This window comes from Rhinatrema bivittatum, chromosome 9 (genome assembly GCF_901001135.1).
Source record: "Rhinatrema bivittatum chromosome 9, aRhiBiv1.1, whole genome shotgun sequence".
NCBI lineage: Eukaryota > Metazoa > Chordata > Amphibia > Gymnophiona > Rhinatrematidae > Rhinatrema > Rhinatrema bivittatum.
Window position 1 is genome coordinate 165,625,638 of NC_042623.1, and position 19,599 is coordinate 165,645,236.

The window sequence follows — 19,599 nt, forward strand, 5'->3', positions numbered from 1 at the left end:
TCCACTTTTGTTATTCATTAACTTGCAATTTGTATTTACTCCCATGAGGTAATTATGGTAATGATCAAATCTCTGATTCTTTAATGAACTTGGCTCTGACAGATTTTAGAAAAGGGAACATAATTCTATCAGTCTAACTGAGGAAGAAACAGCTGGTATTTCATATATAATCTGTGTTAAAAAGTAATTAATGGGGCAGGTGAATGATACTTAGTGATAATTATATGTGGGTGACATCATCTGGTGGGACTGAATGGATTTATCTCTCCAATCTGTAGAGCTTTGAGCTCTACTAGGTATATATGGGAGTTCGCGTGCAGTCATTGTCTCATGAGCCTCCTTAGTCATTTTTTGTCTGAGCTAAAGGAAGGATGTAAATTTTCTATCTCCTCCACTTTTTTCTTCAATTTTATATTTTCCTCAGAAGATTCCTTCTGCCTTGCATCACTGCTTCTGCAGCCACTCAAACAGCACTTTTCAGTGCTAGTAAAAAAAACAACCCAGAAAACTGGTTCTGAGAGTGCTCCCTCTATTCCCTGAAAATGTCATGCCACAAGAAAAAGTCAACAACCATGTGTGGTTTCAAAAGCTGCCCATGTGGAAAAATGATGTCCTCACTGAGAGACACAAACTCTGCAACTATTGTCTGGGACCAGATCATGACCAGAAGAATTGTGCAGCCTATGGATGGATGTCCCTGCACTAACAACTTTCCAAGGCCTTGCATATGGAAAAGCTGAATAAACCTCAGAGTAGCCATAGCCATTTGTCCTCCCTCAGTGCAGCATCATCTGCTCCTTGGGAAAGCCCAAGAGTCACAGCTGCTCATAATTACCCAGACCATGAAGGCCAAGTCCACAGGCTTGGGTTTAGCTGCCTGGCAGTCATCGATACACAAGCAGCATCACTTTCTTGAGCTTAACCCCATATGCTGAAGAAACTCAAGCGTCAGGGAACATGAATGCCAATGCAACACCACTTTTCAGTGCCACCAATGCAGCAAGGTATATCAAAGCACCAGAGCACCAATGCTTCCATGCATGCCAGCTCTACATCAATGCATTCAAAACCCTGTGCAGCCAAACTCTTGAAGCATTGTGCACCAATGCAATCGAAGCCAAAGATGCATTCAATGTCTTTGATGCACTCAAAACCATCAATGCACTAAAAGCCATTGATGCACTCAAAGTAACTAATGCATTTGAGTGCATCAACACACTCAACACTGCTGATCACTCAATGCACAGATGCTCCTGACCCACAGTGCATCGATGCACCCAACACATAAGGCACCAATGCATCCTATGCCTTCTGCACTGATGTAACTGTCAATGGTGCACCAACCATTGATGAACGATGCTTCACTACAGTTCTTTCCAATGTATTTGATGCATGTAGATTTTTTCTGATGCCGCACTGTCGTCTCCATATCGTGGATGTTTTTAATGCATGTCTTGCTCCATGAGGTACCTGGACCATCCTTAAACATACAAACCACAAATTATTCATGTGCACCGTCCAGAGATTCTGTATTTCCATCCTGGGATCCCAAAAGTCTTTCTACCCAACAATATTCAGCTCATTCAATGTAGGCGGGTGAAGAGGTCAAACTGCCCTTACTGTCTCCACTGGTTCAAAGGATGACACCCCTAAGATTGGTAGTGGAAAGGCTGTGCTTATAGATGAGGGATCCGATCCTGGCTAACATATTGCGCTCCTCCAATACACCGTATGTAACATAACAAGAACCAATTTTACTTTCAGAAGAAGATGTTCCTCCACCAGCCTCATGCCATAGGACCCAGCAGTCCTACAAACATATTGTGGGGTTAGTAAAGAATTTCTTTACCTCTCTTGTCTCAGAGACAGATAGAAATCTCCAGCCTCTCTTCTTCACCATAGCATCAGTGGTTGCTAAGACCAGAATCACAAACTCACCTTTCTTGGGCTCCTCATCCATGCATTTCCTTGCAGTGGAGTCCTCATTCAGAGATCATGGGGCATGCTTTTCCTCTAAAACCCCAAAATGAGGAACGTCCTTCATCCCCTTCTTCCTCACTGCATCTTGGCTCAGTGAACTAGAACTCATAAGCTCGGTAGATGAATCCACCAGCATACTGTCAAATGCTCTACCTGATCTTCCAGAACATTCTTCACCTCTGGAGGACCTCGCCTACTCTAAATTTCTGAAGAAGTTTATGATAGCCATGGGTGGTCAGGTTCATAAAGGCAAAGACACGCGATCAGAACTCCTTGATTTACTCAAGATCCTTGACATACCTGCTGAGCCTTCTGCCTTACTAGATCATGAAATTCTGAAAACATTGCTAATAAAGTTATGGGAAACAACCTGTCTCATGTCCTCCCATGTCTAAAAAACAAGACCTCAAATTCTGACTCCAACGGTCTTCTGGTTTTGGCATCGTCCACCTACTGCACTAGTCTGTCATTGTGGAATCGGCTATGAAGAAAGCAAAGAAAACACATATTCAATCAAATTACCCAGTGGATAAAGATCAGAAACTACTTGACAAAAGGACATTTCAGATTAAAATGCTGTCCACCCGTATTGTTATGTATCAGTTCTATATGGTTCAATACATTCATGATTGTCTGCAGAAGCTGAAACCATATTTACCTCTATCTGATCAAAATACATTTCCACAGCCATTCTGGAATGCAGAGGAATCTGTGCAACACCTCTGCTATTCAGTATTTGAATCCTTCCATTCTGCTGCAAGGGCCTCTGCAGCCTACACTGGAGCTAGATATATGACATAGCTATGAGCTAGTTCCATCCAAGAGGATGTCCATGAAAAATTAGCAGACCTCCCATGCCTAGGATACAACTAGAGATGTGTATCGTGTTTCTTTATCATGTCAGGCTTTGTTTCGGGGCCCCCTGTGGGAAATTTTGTTTTCCTGCAGTTCAGGGTTTTCTTTTTCAGGGGCCCCCAATTTTCGGGTTAGTGCACACTAATGTGAAAAACAAATTTTTCTGAAATTTTGGAAAAATTCCATTCGTTTTTAGGTTCCCCCGAAATATACTGAATTAGGCAATTTTGTTGAAATTACCTAACTTGGGAAAAACAAATGCACATCTCTTGATACAACCTCTTCAACGAGAAGCTTCGAGAAACAGTCTCGCAGATAAAAAGACCAAAATATAGCAGTTCAATCTCTAACTCTGGCTCCAGAACAGTCCGCTCAGTTGTGGCATAACTACCACTCCTAAAACAAAAAAGGCTGTATTTTCACAGGTGGCCTTTTAGGTCTTTTCAGCAGTGCCACCTCCCAACTTTTCCACATTAGCATCAAAAACAATTTCAAAATCAGGCCTAGACAACGGGACCACAAGCAGCAAAAAACTACCTAGCAGGCCGAGCCTAAACCAGGGCCCAGTTTTTGATCCCATTGATCAATCCACTCCCCACCCTCCCATTTGTGGAATGAATTCACCAGTCCTTGACAAATGGCTCCAGATAACTCAGAATTCTTGGGTTCTCAGCATTGTGCAGCATGAGTTCAGTTGTATTTCTTTCAACTTCCATCCCTCCCCCTTACATCTTCTCATCTGAATCCCTCTCATCTGCCACAGATCCTTCACAAAGTGCAATCTCTTCTCAACCATCAATCAGTGGAGAGTCTCAGGGTTTCTACTCCAGATACGCCCTTATCCCAAATAAGTTGGGAGGAGTATGTCTGATTCTAGACTTGAGGCCTCTCAACAAATATATATTTTGAGAGAAATTCAAGGTGAACTCCCCTCAGCACAATCCCTCCATTCATACAACAGGGCAAATTAATGTGTGCCCTAGATCTCAAGGATCCCAATATTCATATTCCAATGCACCTGATCCATTTGCTCTGACTCTGGTTCCAAATGAATTGATTTGGGTGGCTGGTGAGCATGAGGATCGCTTGTTAACTTGCCTGCCTGATGCGAAGGTGGCAGACCTCACGCATCACATAGAAAGGATTTTAGATAGTGCTGGGGAGGAGCTGGCTGTCTTGGTACAAGAGGATACCAATGACATAGGAAAGTGCAGGAAGGAGGTTCTGGAGCCCAAATTTAGTGTTTTATTTAGAAAGATGAAATCCAGAACCTCCAGGGTAGCATTCTCAGAAATGCTCCATGTTCTACATGCAGACCCCAGAGGAAGGCAGAGCTCCAGAGTCTCAATGTATGAATGAGATGATGGTGCAGGGAAGAGGGTTTTAGATTTGTTAGGAACTAGGCTTCATTTTGGGGGAGGGGGTCCAAAAGGATGGCTCTACCTTAACCAGAGTGGAACCAGGCTGCTGGCACTAACCTTTAAAAAGGAGATAGTGCAGCTTTTACACTAAATAATGGAGTAAAGCCAACAGTCGCTCAGAAGTACATGGGGGCCGAAGCAATACAGTGCACTCAGCCAAGCACACTGTATAACCCGCAGTTGGACGCGGGTTGCAATAAGGAAATTAAAACCTCTACAACGCGCAGCCAACGTGGAGTGAATATAAAAGCACTCATCACATGCAAATGCATTTGAATGAGGCTATTAAGTATTCACTTCCCATGCAAAAAAAAAAAATGTTCATCTAGGACACATATTTAGTGATCAGAAATTAATGCCTGCCTGGAGCAGGCGTTAATAGTGGAGCGCTCCTTAAACCAGTACAGAAAAGTAGAAAAAAACTGCTTTTCTGTACTGCCTCCTACTTAATATCGTTGCGATATTAAGTGGGAGGAAAAACTAAAGTAAAAAAAAAAAGTGAAAAAAAACAACTCAGTGATGGTTTTCCTAACTGGTGGACGACTGATGCTGATCAGGTTCTTGTTAGCAAGAAGGCGCTAGGGGCGCGCAAGTGACCCTAGCGCCTCCTTGCTAACGCGACCCCCTAATTTAAATATTGCATGGCGCCCTCAGGGGGGCAACCTGGAGGTGCATTAAGAAAGTGGGCGCTGACTTTTCAGCTCCCGCTTTCTGCGCATATTTATTGCATGGTTAGGAATGGTTAGGAATGATGCATCTTTGATGAATACTAAGAGAACATGGAAAAATAGGGCATCCCAGTAGAGAGGCTGCAATAAATGCTAGGGTGGGCCAGGTTCCTTTAAGTAAAGTGCAGAAAGATTCCAAATTACCCTTGTCAACTGATGAGAAGGTTTTAATATTAACAAAAACCATACTTTTAAATGTCTGTATACAAATGCAAGAAGTCTAAAAAATAGAATGGGAGAGTATAGCATAGCTCTCTGCTTCAACGGCAGGGGAGAAGAAAAACTGATACTACACGCATATCCAGCATAGCTCCCTGCTTCAACAGCAGGGGAGAAGAAAAACAACCAATAAGGGCTGAATAACACAGTCTGGGTAAAACAAATAAGCATGGGTGTAGCTTGCTTATTGCGGCGGTTACTTCCCCTACTACCCGTAACTAATCAAGCTTGATATTTCACTTGGTTGCAGCTCCATCACTGCTCTCTACATTAATGGTGGGGGTGGAAGGGAAATAGAACCAAAGAGCTAAGAGAAACAGATAAGTATGAGAGAAAAAATGTGTGAAGCTTGCTGGGCAGACTGGATGGGCCGTTTGGTCTTCTTCTGTCGTCATTTCTATGTTTCTATGTTTCTATATGTAGATATAATTGGTATTTCTGAGACCTGATGCAAAGCGGGTAACCAATGGGACACTGTGTTACCAGGGTACAAATTATATTGAAATGATAGGATGGGCCAATTGATGGAGGGGTGGCACTATATGTTAAAGAGAGCATTGAGTCAAGCAGGATAAAAGTTCATCAGGAAACATAATGCAATGTTGAATCTTGATGGATAGAAATTCCAGGTGAAAAAGGGAATAAAATAGTAGTGGAGGCGTATTACTGTCCACTTGGTCAGAATGAACTAACAGACAATGAAATGCTAAAAGAAATTAGGGAAGCTAACAAAATCAGCAGCACAGTAATAAGGGGTGATTTCAATTATTCCAACATTGACTGGGTGAATGTTACATCAGGTCATTCTAGAGAAGTAAAGTTTCTAGAAGAAATAAATGATTGATTCATGGAGCAGCTGGTAGAGAACCAACAAGAGGAAAAATTATTTTAGACCTAGTTCATAGTGGTCAAATATATATTATTAAGCTATCCTGGGTCTACCACAGGTATTATCACTAGTGATGCACAAACATTATACCCGTGTTCATAGTAGAACAAAGGATTTGGTGCGAGAGATAACAGGGTTGGAGCCACTTGGAAATACTGATCACAGCATTATCAAATTTGACTTAACTGGAGGGAGTACAACAAAGAAATCTACAAAGACAACATTTAACTTTCAAAAAAGTGATTATGATAAAATGAGGAACATGTTTAGAAAAAACTGAAAGAAGCAATTGCAAATGTTAAGAGTTTAGCTCAGGCATGGATATTGTTTAAAAATACCATGTTGGAAACCCAGATCAGATGTATTCTCACAGGACAAGCAGAATGGTAGTCCTCACATATGGGTGACATCACAGGATGGAGCCCAATCACGATACACTTTTGTCAAAGTTTCTAGAACTTTGACTGGCACCTACTGGGCATGCCCAGGATGGCACTAACCCTGCAACCCCTTCAATCTTCTTTTTTCCGTGCAGCAGTAGCCACGTGGGTTAAGGATCTCTAAAGAGATTCCTGACAGGAATTTTCCTCACGGAACATCTTCACTATTCTTCATAAATTGATACCCCACAGGGGTCCCCCTATTGATTTTTCAAGTCCGCGGTGGTCCGGTAAGTTTTTTACCCGGTTCCGGTCGATTCCCGTTGAGTTCTGCCCTTGCGGCCTACTGGCCTTCAACTGCACCACGGCTAAATTTTTGGGAGGCCATGGCGTCAGGGTTCCGTCGGTGCCCTGACTGCACTCGCACAATGTCCATTACAGACCCTTACACGGTCAGTGTAATGTGCTTAGGGCGCAAGCATGATGTCCTTACTTGCACCAAATGTGCCCTAATGACATCAAACGGTCGCAAGTCTAGAATGGAGAAAATGGATCTTCTCTTTCAGTCACAAACCCCGACTCTGTCCATAGCCTCGACGTCGTCTGAGCAGACACCATCTACGTCACGCCAGTATCGTGCACCGACTGGTGTCCGACCAGCATCGACGACTCCACGGCTGTTGACCCCCTCCATTTCTCCTCAGGATAAGGCCCGAGGAGATCGTCAAGGAAAACATCAACATCGACACTGAAAACCTCAGACCATCGACGCAGGCAAGCCCTCGACGTCGCCATCGTCTGAGCCGCTGCCGAAGAAAGCCCATCCAGAGAAAGCACCGTCCTTCTCTGAGTTCGAGCCGCAATTCCACCTTCAATAGTGATCCCTCCGGCTATGCCTCTGCCTCCTCCTCTGGCATGGGGGCTTCATGCTCCAGGTTTCCGTGAGGAATTGGATCTCATGATTCAAGAGGCTATCGGCAGAGCGATGCAAGGCTTCAAGATTCCTCCGATATTGGTGCTGATTCCTGAGCCGGCCATCGATCCAGTTCTTGTAGCTGGCACCGCTACTAACAAGGATGGAAGTGCTGCTCGCCGCTTTTCCTCCGATGGATCCGGGGGCACCGATGGCCCCAGTGCCCTCCTCCTCCCCAATTCCTCTCTCATTGACAGAAGAAGGAGAAACACCGTTATTTCTTCCTCCATCGGGAGTCCTACTGATGCCTCAGCCATCGATGTCACCGATTGCGTCTTTGCTGCCATTGGTGCCTCCGATCTGTCCATCAATGCCCTCGGTGCCTCCATCGGTGCCTCCGGTGACTCCCTCGATGCCTTCGGTGCCTAAACCAGGACCTTCATTGGCCTGAGGGTGAAAGGCGGTTGTCAGGTCCAGTTGCACCCCGAACTTCCTGCAGGAGGACTTCCAATACTTCCAATACTTCGCTGTAAACTGGGGACCACGGTCGAAGGTGATGTGCGAAGGGAGTCCATGTAGTCGGAAGATGTGTTGTGTAAAGAGACTAGCCAACTCCAACGCTGAAGGCAATTTGGCGAGGGGCACGAAGAAGTGGGCCATCTTCGAGAAACTGTCAACCGTGACCCAGATCACGGTCTTCCCATCAGAGATCGGCAAATCCACAATAAAATCTATGGACAGGTGTGTCCAGGGTTCCATGGGAACGGGTAGCGGCTGCAGGAGCCCCCAGGGGCGTCCATGTAAGGGCTTCTGCCTGGCACAGGTAGGACATGATTGGACATAGAGTCGTATGTCCTTTTTGACCTGCAGCCACCAGTAAAACTCCATCAGAAGCTCTAGGGTCCTGGCTGTCCCTGGATGTCCGGCGGTCAGGGAATCGTGGGTCCACACTAAGATCTTTCTCCGGGAACGAGAGGGCACCATGATCTTTCCTGCAGGAGCCACATCAGATGCGGCCAGAAGAACTTTGGCTGGGTCCAGAATGTACTGTGGCGGGTTGATGGTGTCTTCTGTCTCCATCGTGTGGGAGAGGGCATCCGCCCGGACATTCTTGGATGCTGGTCAATACCAGAGGGAAAAATTGAAACGGCTGAAAAAGAGTGACCAGCACGCCTGCCGTGGATTAAGATGCTGAGCCCGACACAGATACTCCAGGTTCTTGTGGTCTGTGTAAATGATTACCGGGTGCTGGGCCCCCTCCAACCATTGGCGCCATTCTTCGAAAGCCAATTTGACGGCAAGCAGCTCCTTATCTCCGATGCCATAGTTCCTCTCTGTGGGCGTGAACTTGCTTGAGAGGTAGGAACACAGCAGGGATTTGCCTCCGTGGGACAACTGGCTTAGCACGGCCCCGACGGCTATGTTGGAGGCATCGACCTCCACGATAAATGGACGTTGAGGGTCAGGATGATGAAGGCAGGTGTCCTGGAGGAATGCTGTCTTCAATTCCTGAAAGGCCCTTATGGCCGTCGCCGACCAGTTCTTTGCATCGGCCCCCTTCCTAGTGAGGGCCGTCAGTGGAGCCACCATCTGGGAATGATGGGGAATGAATTGCCGATAGAAATTGGCAAACCCGAGGAGCCGCTGAAGCGCTTTAATTCCCATCGGTTGAGGCCAATCTTTAATGGCCGTGACCTTCTCCGGGTCCATATGGAACCCTGTAGAGGAAACAATATACCCAAGGAAGGGTAGTGATTCCTGTTCGAATTGGCATTTTTCAAGTTTCGCATACAATTGATTCTCGTGCAATTTCCGCAGCACTCGGCGGATATCGTCACGGTGCGTCTCCAAGTCCTTGGAATATATTAGTTCGTCGTCAAGGTAGACAATTACGGCGGTATGTAACATCTCTCTCAGAACCTCATTCATGAGGTTTTGGAAAACCACCGGGGCATTGCAGAGCCCGAAGGGCATGACCAAGTATTCATAGTGGCCATCCCTCGTGTTAAATGCGGTTTTCCATTCGTCGCCGGGACAAATCCTCACCAGGTTGTAGGCCCCGCGAGGATCCAATTTTGTGAAAACCTTAGCCCACTGGAGTCTGTCCAGGAGTTCAGGGATCAAGGGCAGTGGGTACCGATCCCGCCGGGTAATGCTGTTCAGGCCTCGGTAGTCTATGCAGGGTCGGAGGGATCCGTCCTTCTTTGCCACGAAGAAGAAGCCTGCTCTAGCCGGGAACTTGGATGGTCGAATGAACCCATGGTCCAGGTTCTCCGGGATGTATGCGGACATGGCTTGTGTCTCCGGGAGGGACAACGGGTATACCCTTCCTTGTGGTGGCGAGGTACCAGGGAGCATGTTGATCAGACAGTCGAAAGGGCGGTGCTCTGGGAGGATCTCGGCTCTCTCCTTGGAAAAGACTTCGCTGTAGTCCTGATAGTGGGGTGGCAACGCCAATGATGTCATCAGGAGAGGTATCTGTGGTCGCGGTATAGCTGTCAAGCAAGAGCCGAAGCACGAAGGCCCCCAGGATGCCACCTGGAGGGTTTCCCAACAAATTACGGGAGTAGGGATGTGAATCGTGTCCTCGATCGTCTTAACGATCGATTTCGGCTGGGAAGGGGAGGGAATCGTATTGTTGCCGTTTGGGGGGGTAAAATATCGTGAAAAATCAAAAAAAACGTAAAATCGCAAAACCGGCACATTAAAACCCCTAAAACCCACCCCCGACCCTTTAAATTAAATCCCCCACCCTCCCGAACCCCCCCCCAAATGACTTAAATAACCTGCGGGTCCAGCGGCGGTCCGGAACGGCAGCGGTCCGGAACGGGCTCCTGCTACTGAATCTTGTTGTCTTCAGCCGGCGCCATTTTCCAAAATGGCGCCGAAAAATGGCGGCGGCCATAGACGAACACGATTGGACGGCAGGAGGTCCTTCCGGACCCCCGCTGGACTTTTGGCAAGTCTTGTGGGGGTCAGGAGGCCCCCCCCCCAAGCTGGCCAAAAGTTCCTGGAGGTCCAGTGGGGGTCAGGGAGCGATTTCCCGCCGCGAATCGTTTTCGTACGGAAAATGGCGCCGGCCATATGCGCCGCAGGTTATTTAAGTCATTGGGGGGGGGGGTTCGGGAGGGTGGGGGATTTAATCTAAAGGGTCGGGGGGGGGTTTTAGGGGGGTTTTAGTGTGCCGGCTCACGATTCTAACGATTTATAATGATAAATCGTTAGAATCTCTATTGTATTGTGTTCCATAACGGTTTAAGACGATATTAAAATTATCGGACGATAATTTTAATCGTCCTATAACGATTCACATCCCTAAACGGGAGAGTGCTTCCGCAGCCAAGGCAGTCCCAGGATGACCGGGTGCATAGACCTCTCCAGGATGAGGAATGAAATCTCCTCTAGATGCAGAATACCAGTGCGTAGCGTGAGAGGCCTGGTACTAGTATCAATGGTCCCTGGAAGAAGTCTCCCCTGAATAGAGGACACACGGAGCGGGGGTTTTTGGGGTTGAACTGCAATCTGGTGTTGCTGGGCCAAGTCCTTGAAAATGAAGTTTCCCCTGGCTCCTGAGTCAATCAGGGTTAGCGTCTCGAACTCTCCTTCAGGAAGGATTAAGGTCACTGGGATGGTGCACGGGGAGGCAGAAGTGGTGGGACCTAGGGTTAGCTCCCCGACTGTCTCTAGGTCCGAGCGTTTCCCGGATGCTCGCTACAGTGGGCAAGGAAATGGCCCGTGCCAGCGCAATACAGGCACAGGCCCAGGGACTGACGTTTTCTCCTTTCCTCCTGAGAGATAGGCCCCCGGCCCACCTGCATGGGTTCGGGATCTGAAGCCCTTGAAGAGGCAGAAGGAGAGTGCCCGCTTCGGGAAGGTGTGACTCTGGCGCTCCCAGGTCTGCGAGCAGGCCTCTTGTCTCGGAACCGGGGTTGGATACGGTGGTCCACGCGGCCCGCAAGATCAATGAGATCATCCAAGTCGTCTGGGAGATCTCTGGCCGTTAACTCATCTTGAAGCCTTGGGGAGAGGCTTTCCAGAAAGATGCGATGCAGGCTGTCGCTTCCTCAGTTGAATTCGGTGGCAAGAGTCTGAAAATCCACGGCATGTTCAACCAAAGGCCAGTTTCCCTGACGCAGCTGGAGCAGTTCCGATGCAACTGTAGGTTTACGGGAGGACTTATCGAATACCCGCCGAAAGGTGGTAATGAACTGCACCAAATTGGCCAGGCGGGGGTCCTGATGCTCCCACAGTTTGGAGGCCCATGCCAAGGGTCTCCTGTCCAAAAGCAAGATGATATAGCTCGTCTTTACCCGGTCCATCGGCAATTGAGCTGGAAGCAGATTAAAGCGAATGTAGCACTGGTTCAAGAACCCTCGGCAAAGCTTTGCATCTCCTGAATACCTCGAGGGTGCAGGCATTGGTCTCAGCTCCAGGTACCGGAGGGCTGGAAGCAGTGGCTCCGCCAACGCGATCGGCTAGTCCCTCCCTGCACTGTTGTCATCAGGGACTCAAGGCAAGTTTGCTGCTATTGCAGTCTCTGTGCAATCCCCAGGATGGCTTTCAAGCCTGCAAGATCCGCCGGGTCTATGGCCTTGCAAACTGTTACGGTCGTGGACCCTTGGGCTGGCTGAGACAGTAGATGGTATGTTGTGGAGGACCACAGCAAGCATCACAGCTGGGAGGCAGCACAGGAGAGGCTCGGGTGAGGCTTCACTACTGGAAGTCCGAGGTCCACCCCAGGAGGAGCCCGTAGGGACCCGGATCTCTTGGACTTAGGTGGGATCCTATGCGACCAAGGATCCAGGCTGCGGCTGAAGAGATTGATGAAGGATGGCTGGGCCCAAGTAGCTGGACAGTCTTCACCCTTGGAAGCCTGCGGCTCCCCCGGGAGGAGCCCGTGAGAGCCCAAGCTGCTGGGACTTAGGAGAATCCTCTGGGCCAGCAAGTACCGGTTACCTGAGGTGATGAAGAAGCCGGTCAGAGTCCAAGAGCGAAGCCGGGTCAGAAGCCAGAAGCCAGAGATCCAAACCAAAGTCAGGGACGAAAGCAGAAGACTGAGTCGTGGGACGGAGCCGGGTTGGGAGCCAAAGGTCAGAAGACGATACCAAGCCAGGAACGGAAGCTGGAGATGAAGTCGTGGGACGTAGCCGAGTCGGAAGCCAGAAGTCAGATGTCAATACCAGAACCAAGGGCGGAAGCTGAAGACAAGTCAGGATACAAGCCGGGTCGGAATCCAGAAGACAGAAGAAGCAATCCAGGGACTACAGTTTCAACTAGAGACTCAGACAAACTGAGGTAGGAGCGCCATGGTAGTGCGCCATCCAGTGCTCCTACCATGTGACAGGGGCCGGCCAATGGCACGGATACCCTGTCACATGGTAAGGGCAAAGGGCCATCAGCGCCATTTTTATTAGCGCAGCCGACGGCCCGAGAGCGGGAGATCGCTCCCGGCACCCCCACTGGACCACCAGGTAATTTTAAAACGTTTTTGGGGGGGTCGGGAGGGTGGGGGAGGCTAAGGGGTCAGTTTTAAAGGGTCGGGGTGGGTTTTTTGTTTATCGGATCGGGCGCAGCCGATAAACAAAAAACCAATCGGGCAGGACGATCAAAATTATAAGATTTGAATCAGAACCGGAACCAAACCGATTCTGGTTCCGATTCACATCTCTAGAAGATATTTCAGCCCAGTAACCAAAGATCAAATATGCTCTCAACTCTTGGAGCTACTTCCAAATCCATGATTCACATCCAGGAATCTCTTAGCCATATTAGGTCATATGGCAATGGCCATTCATGTCGTATAATTAACATGCTTCCACATATGGTATCTATAGTGGGGTCTATGGACCCAATGGGAAGAACTCACTCAGCGTTTCTCTTCAGTAGTGTGCATCACACTTTTGATGGCAAGAGAATTATAGTGGTGTTTACATCTTTGTGTGCCAAGGGATGGAGTCTCCTTCTACTTATCTCCACACCAGTTCATCCTTACAATGGTCACATCCACCAAAGGCTGGGGAGAACATGTGGGATCCTTCTGTACTCAGGGACTTTGGTCAGGAATTGCTCTTTCAGATCAACCTACTGGAGTTGCAAGCGATATGGCTCACTCTCCTTATGTTCACTTGTTTCCTCCAGAGCAGGGATATCCTGATTCAGATGGACAATCAAGTTGCAATGTTCTATGTCAACAGACAGGGAGGAACAGGATCATGGCTTCTTTGCTGGGAAGCCCTAAAGATCTGGAACTGGGCAGAGCACCATCATGCAAAGCTACAAGCAACATCTGCTAGGCATCTCAAACATCCTGGTGGATCATTTCAGCAGTATTTCAACCTCATGAGTGGTCTCTGCAGCAATTAATAGTAAACAAACTGTTCAATTCATGTTGTCTTCCAAATGTGGACCTCTGCATCACAGCAAAATACAAAAGTAAATACATTTTGCTCTATTTTACCAAGCAACTGCAGGCTCATACAGGACGCTTTCCTTCTTGATTGGGGATAAAACCTCATGTACGCTTTTCCACCGATATCTCTCATATCCAAAACAGTAAAAAAAAACCTTCTTCGGAACTCTACCCACCTGATCCTCATAGCACCAGCATGGCCCAGGTAAGTTTGGTATGTGTATCTTGTCAGGCTTTCCAACATTCCTCCCATACCATTGAGGTCAAATCCTGTTCTCCTAACTCAAGACAACAAAATACTATTTTATCCCAATCTCCCAGCCCTTCAATCTCACAGATGTTGAGTACACAGTAATGTGAACTTTCACTTACTGTCAGAGATTGAAGGCATACTAGTTCTCCTAATGAAAATCTTCAACTTGGAAAAACTATGCCTTCAAATAGAAAAAGTTATCCATCTGGTGCCAGAGTCATGACTCTGATCCTTTTTCCTGTGAGCCTCTTCAACTCTTGGAATACTTGCTCCATCTCTCTCAGGACTCACTATTTCCTCAGCAAGAGGTGAATTTTAAGAGTTGCTTATGTTAAAAGGCCCATATACATGAGTATCTGGGCCGAGCATGAGCAACTGACATTTTAAAACGGCCCAATTACATGTGTAAATGCATGAGTGTGAACAACAACACACGGATAAAAGGGGCAGAGCTAGGGTGTGTCAGGGTCATTCTGTGGCGGGGCCAACATTTATGCATGTAAATACAGATTTTAAATCCAACAACCACAGCAAGCATTGGGCTGTTAGCTGCTCTTATTTACTTCTGAGCTTAATGAGGTGTAAGCCTGAAGAAAACTTGTTTTAAGCCTAAAATACCTGGGTGAGGGACTGGGTAAACTGGGGGGAGCGTAAGCTGAAGAACCAGGAGAATATTGATGACCAAGAGAGAGACTGGTCAAACTGGATGTTGCGCGGGCCGGCCTCGCAGCCGCCCCTAGCTACCAGCACCTCTAGCTCTTTTGCAGCGATCCCCTGGCGTCTCAACCGGGGCTCCTCCTCCGCTCAGGGCTACAGCGAAGTCAGATGCAGGCACGGACGGGTCCTCAGACGCTCACCCCGCCTCTTAAAGGGACCCAGGACCAGGAAGTGCCCCAGTCCTGGGAAATGACGTCAGGCCCAGCACCTTTTTAACCCTGTGCCTCGGCAGTGTGCTTTGCCTTGCAACAGGTCTCCTCTGCAAGTAGCTGCTGCTGTATTGTCTTCTGCTTCTTGTCTGTGCTCTGATCTAGGATTGCCCTTGGACTCTGTCTGCCTGCTGCCTGTCTCCGACCCCAGATTGCCCCTGGACTTTGCTTGTCTGCTGCCTATCTCCGACCCCGGATTGCCCCTGGATTCTGCCCGCCTGCTGCCTGGCTCCGACCTTGGATTGCACCCGAACTTTGCCTAACCGCTGCTCGCTCCTGACCTAGGACTCATTTTGACATCATCGATTCAGGTGAGGGTCTTTCCGGTTCCTGCATACCCAGTTCCACCTACCAATGACGAGAACCTGTGAATCATTCTCGCAGGTAGTGCAAACCTCGCCTCAGCCTAGGGTCCACTCCCCGGCTGGCAACAACCAACACTGGAAATTTCCTTCACACATAATTGTTTTAAAATCTTCTTAGCTGTGCACGTTAAAGCCAACAAATTCCTAAGGAAGATACGTGAATAACATTTGCTCGTGTAACCACTTATATTTGATTTATATTCCACCTTTCAGCCACTTCAACGTGGATTACATGGAGGTACTATAGGATCACACATACGTGCACTAGTGTATTTTAAATCATACGTGCATGCATACACATGTGTTCTCATTTTAAAGTTACCATCTTAGAGTCCATCTGAGTACAGTTGCAGCATAGCAAGTGGTGGATAGCAAGCCCATCTCCAAGCATCTGCTCATCTCCCGCATTCTCAACTGATGAAGCCCCTTTTTGAGCCACTGGAAACTATTCCTTTGAAGTTCTTGGCTTGGAAAGTGTTTTTTCTCATTGCAATCACCTCAGCAAGAAGCATTAGTGAACTTCAAGCCTTAGTCCATTACCCTCCATATCTTCATTCTATCTCCAAACTCGCCCCAATTTTCTACTGAAAGTAGTCTCAGCTGTCCATATAAATCAATCTGTTGTCTGCCTGTTTTCTTCCCAAGACACCATACACATAATGGAAAGAAAGCTCTCCATATGCTAGACTGCAAATGGGCCTTGGCATATTACAAACAGCATACTCAGCCTCATCATCAATTGACAACCCTAACAACCTTGGAATAGCAATTGCAAAAAGAACTGTATCCAATTGGATAGCAAATTGCATTCATCACTGCTATACCATGGCTGGATTTTAACTTACAGACTCTATCAAGACTCATCAAGTATGAGCCATGGCTTTCTTTATTGCCCACTCCTAAGAAGTACCCATTGAAGATTTCTGAAAAGCTGCAACATGGTTCTCGATCCTCACCTTCATGTCCCATTACTGTCTTGATAATACATCAAATACTGACAGTAGATTCGAGCAAGCATTTTTGCAAAATCTTTTCTCACTGTGATCTACTCTCCACGGTGGAGTCTAGGTTGCTTTCTAAGTAATCGCTGTGCTGCAACCACAGGTTAGGAGTCCCCATGAGTGGCTAATTCAGCCTGCTTATCGACAGAAAAAGCATGTTTGCATACCGTAAATGGTATTTTCCATAGATAGGATGAATTAATTAGCTATGGAATACCCACCCACCTCCCTGGAGAGTTGACTACACATCTAGATTAGCTCTGTTACTGACTGAGGAGGCTCATGAGGCAACACTTGAGTGGGAACTCACACACATGTTGGAGAAACAAGACCATTCGGTGCTGCCAGATGTCAGCCACATGTAATAGATAATTAATCCTGCTATCTACAGAAAACATTGTTCATGGTAAGCAAACATGCTTATACTAACTACAATAATTCTTTGAAACAGATCTGCCATGGTTTAGCAGTCCCCCAAATATTTTCACACTATCTGGAGATTTCAATCAATTTCTGGTTTTCTGTTTTCCAGATATCTTTTATAGTAACTAAAGCTCTTGGTATTGAGTTCTAGATACTATAAAATATATCACTAGCATTATTCAGTGTTAATTGAATTGTTTAGCAACTGCATGAGCCACAAAGCATAACTGTTGTCTACTGGACCTTTGCACTCCATATCAGCCTCGCCACAGACGCTTTTCAGCTATTGGAACTATAGATTTCCTTTTTTAATTAAAATGTGCAATTTTAGACAGGATGAATGGCATTATGAGTAGCTGAAATTTGTAAGGATGTCTATCACAATTAACTTACCTTGCTCTCACTGGCACTGATACAGACATGGCTATGACTGTACTCCCGGTTGAAAGTATGTGTGAGTAGACGCAGGCACTGAATAGAGAAGAAATGGGTTGTAACTTTAATTCATTTATTCACTTTCACCATAAAGATACACTAACAGAGATTCTCAGCAAGATGCAAAGAATAAATTCACGGAGTAATATTCTCCAGCCAAGACTTTCTGAGTATTTTTACCTGATTACCTCATTGTACAACACCTAGACCAAGTTTCAGTAAGGTAATGACTACTATAGGCATGAAAAAAGCAAAACGAATCCATTCTGGATGAACATTGCCCAAGATTTAAAGTTGCCTGCTATTAGCTTCAGCATTAAGGTTAATAATGATGTTAACAATAGTACAGGTAAAGATAAAGCAGAGTTGCTTACCTGTAACAGGTGTTCTCACAGGACAGCAAGATGTTAGTCCTCACATATGGGTGACATCACAGGATGGAGCCCAATCACAGAACACTGTTGTCAAAGTTTCTAGAACTTTGACTGGCACCTACTGGGCATGCCCAGCAATGCACTGACCCTGCAACCAGCAGGAGTCCCCTTTCAGTCTCGTCTTATAGTAAAAAGTACATGCGAAAAATAAAATAAGCAAACGTAAGCGAACCCAACACCGTGGGGTGGTGGGCGGGTTTCGTGAGGACTAAAATCCTGCTGTCCTGTGAGAACACCTGTTACAGGTAAGCAACTCTGCTTTCTCACAGGACAAGCAGGATGGTAGTCCTCACATATGGGTGAGTACCGAGCTGAGGATGCCCGAGCAATGCACCAAATGTACCCAAATACATGCAACAGGCACAACAACTGGGGTGGAATTTGGTAAAGGGCATCCTGAACCCTAACAGTTGGTGGAAGAACGTTGGTACTTAAGTTCGCAAATAGGTTGCGTAGCGCAGACTGGCTGAAGATGAAATCTTGTCTGCCAGTCTTGTCTAAACAATAATAGGCTGCAAAGGTATGGAAGGATCTCCATGTAGCAGCCTTACAGATGTCAGCAAGTGGCACTGAGCATAGGTGCGCTACTGATGTTGCCATGGCCCGATAGAGTGTGCCTTGACACGGTCTTGGAGCGGAATGTCTGCCTGAGAATCTGCTTACCCACAGGTTTACCCCAATTTGATGGAATCGAAGAAAACAAACAATTGAGTGGATTTTCTGTGGGCAGCTGTACGCTCTAGATAGAAAGCTAGAGCTCGTTTACAGTCAAGGATATGCAGAGTCTGTTCTCCTGGATTTGAATGGGGCCTGGGAAAGAAAGTGGGTAGTATAATGGATTGATTAATATGAAACCCCGATACTACCTTCGGCAGAAACTTAGGGTGAGTGCGGAGTACTACCCTATCATGCAGAAGTTTAGTGTAAGGCGGGTAGGTGACTAAGGCCTGTAACTCACTAACTCTGCAAGCGGATGTGATCGCCAAAAGAAAAATCACTTTCCATGTGAGATAGCGGAGATCACAGGATTGGAGAGGCTAAAACGGCGGTTTCATGAGCCGCCCCAAAACCTATTGAGGTCCCAGGAAGGGGCCGGAGGGCACAGTGGAGGTTTAAGTTGGAGCAAGCCCTTCAAAAAACATGTTACAAGGGGTTGTACTGAAATGGGTACATTCCCGACACCCTTATGGAAGGCGGCTACCACACTGACATGTACCCTGATGGAAGACGTTTTGAGGAATGTCTCTGACAGGTGCCAGAGATAGTCCAGAAACTTCGGTATGGGGCAAGTGAAGGGATTGATGGACATGGAAGTACACCATCCTGTAAACCTGTTCCATTCACTGGGCAACAAATTTTCACAAAAGTCATGTTATGGAAATGAAATTAGTTAATTCTTATAAATTTCCATGTGCTAAACACGAATGTGACTATGAAAATGCTAAATTGGCTCTAGTTTTTTTGTGATATGCAATAATATAATTACATCTTGAACTGTATGCCAATAGCTCACTGGGCAACAAATTTTCACAAAAGTCATGTTACTGAAATGAAATTAGTCAATTCTTATACATTTCCATGTGCTAAACATGAATGTGACTGTGAAAATGGAAAATTGGCTCTAGTTTTTTTGTAATATGCAATAATATAATTACATCTTGAATTGTATGCCAATAGTAGGAGACCTACGGTTAATACCGTTTGAAAAATGAAGTCATAGTCTACGTCTTAGATTTCTTTGCTTGTCTCTTGTACACCTGTTCGGGAGCATCTCTGCGGAGTGTCCAGCAGTAGTCAGCCAGCATGAATATTTCAAATGCTCACCCTTTCTGACTGGGCTTCATATAGTACACTGCTGACGTCAGCTTACTCAGCAGCAGCATGGCAGTAGAACTGCATTGCATCAGAAAATGATGTAATAAACTCTGGATGATGTGTGCATGATGGTATTATGCAATATTACATAAT

The 19,599-nt window shown here is 46.6% G+C and overlaps 1 protein-coding gene across 5 annotated transcripts in view; it reads right to left on the reverse strand.

Moving 5' to 3' along the window:
• Positions 1–19,599, reverse strand: part of KIF1A (kinesin family member 1A) — a 416,621-nt gene that overhangs the window by 33,453 nt on the left and 363,569 nt on the right. For all 5 annotated transcript variants that reach the window (XM_029616880.1, XM_029616879.1, XM_029616878.1 and 2 more), the window contains one exon: positions 17,156–17,233. In XM_029616880.1, coding sequence (XP_029472740.1) covers positions 17,156–17,233 — 78 coding nt within the window. The remainder of the gene's footprint in view (positions 1–17,155; positions 17,234–19,599) is intronic.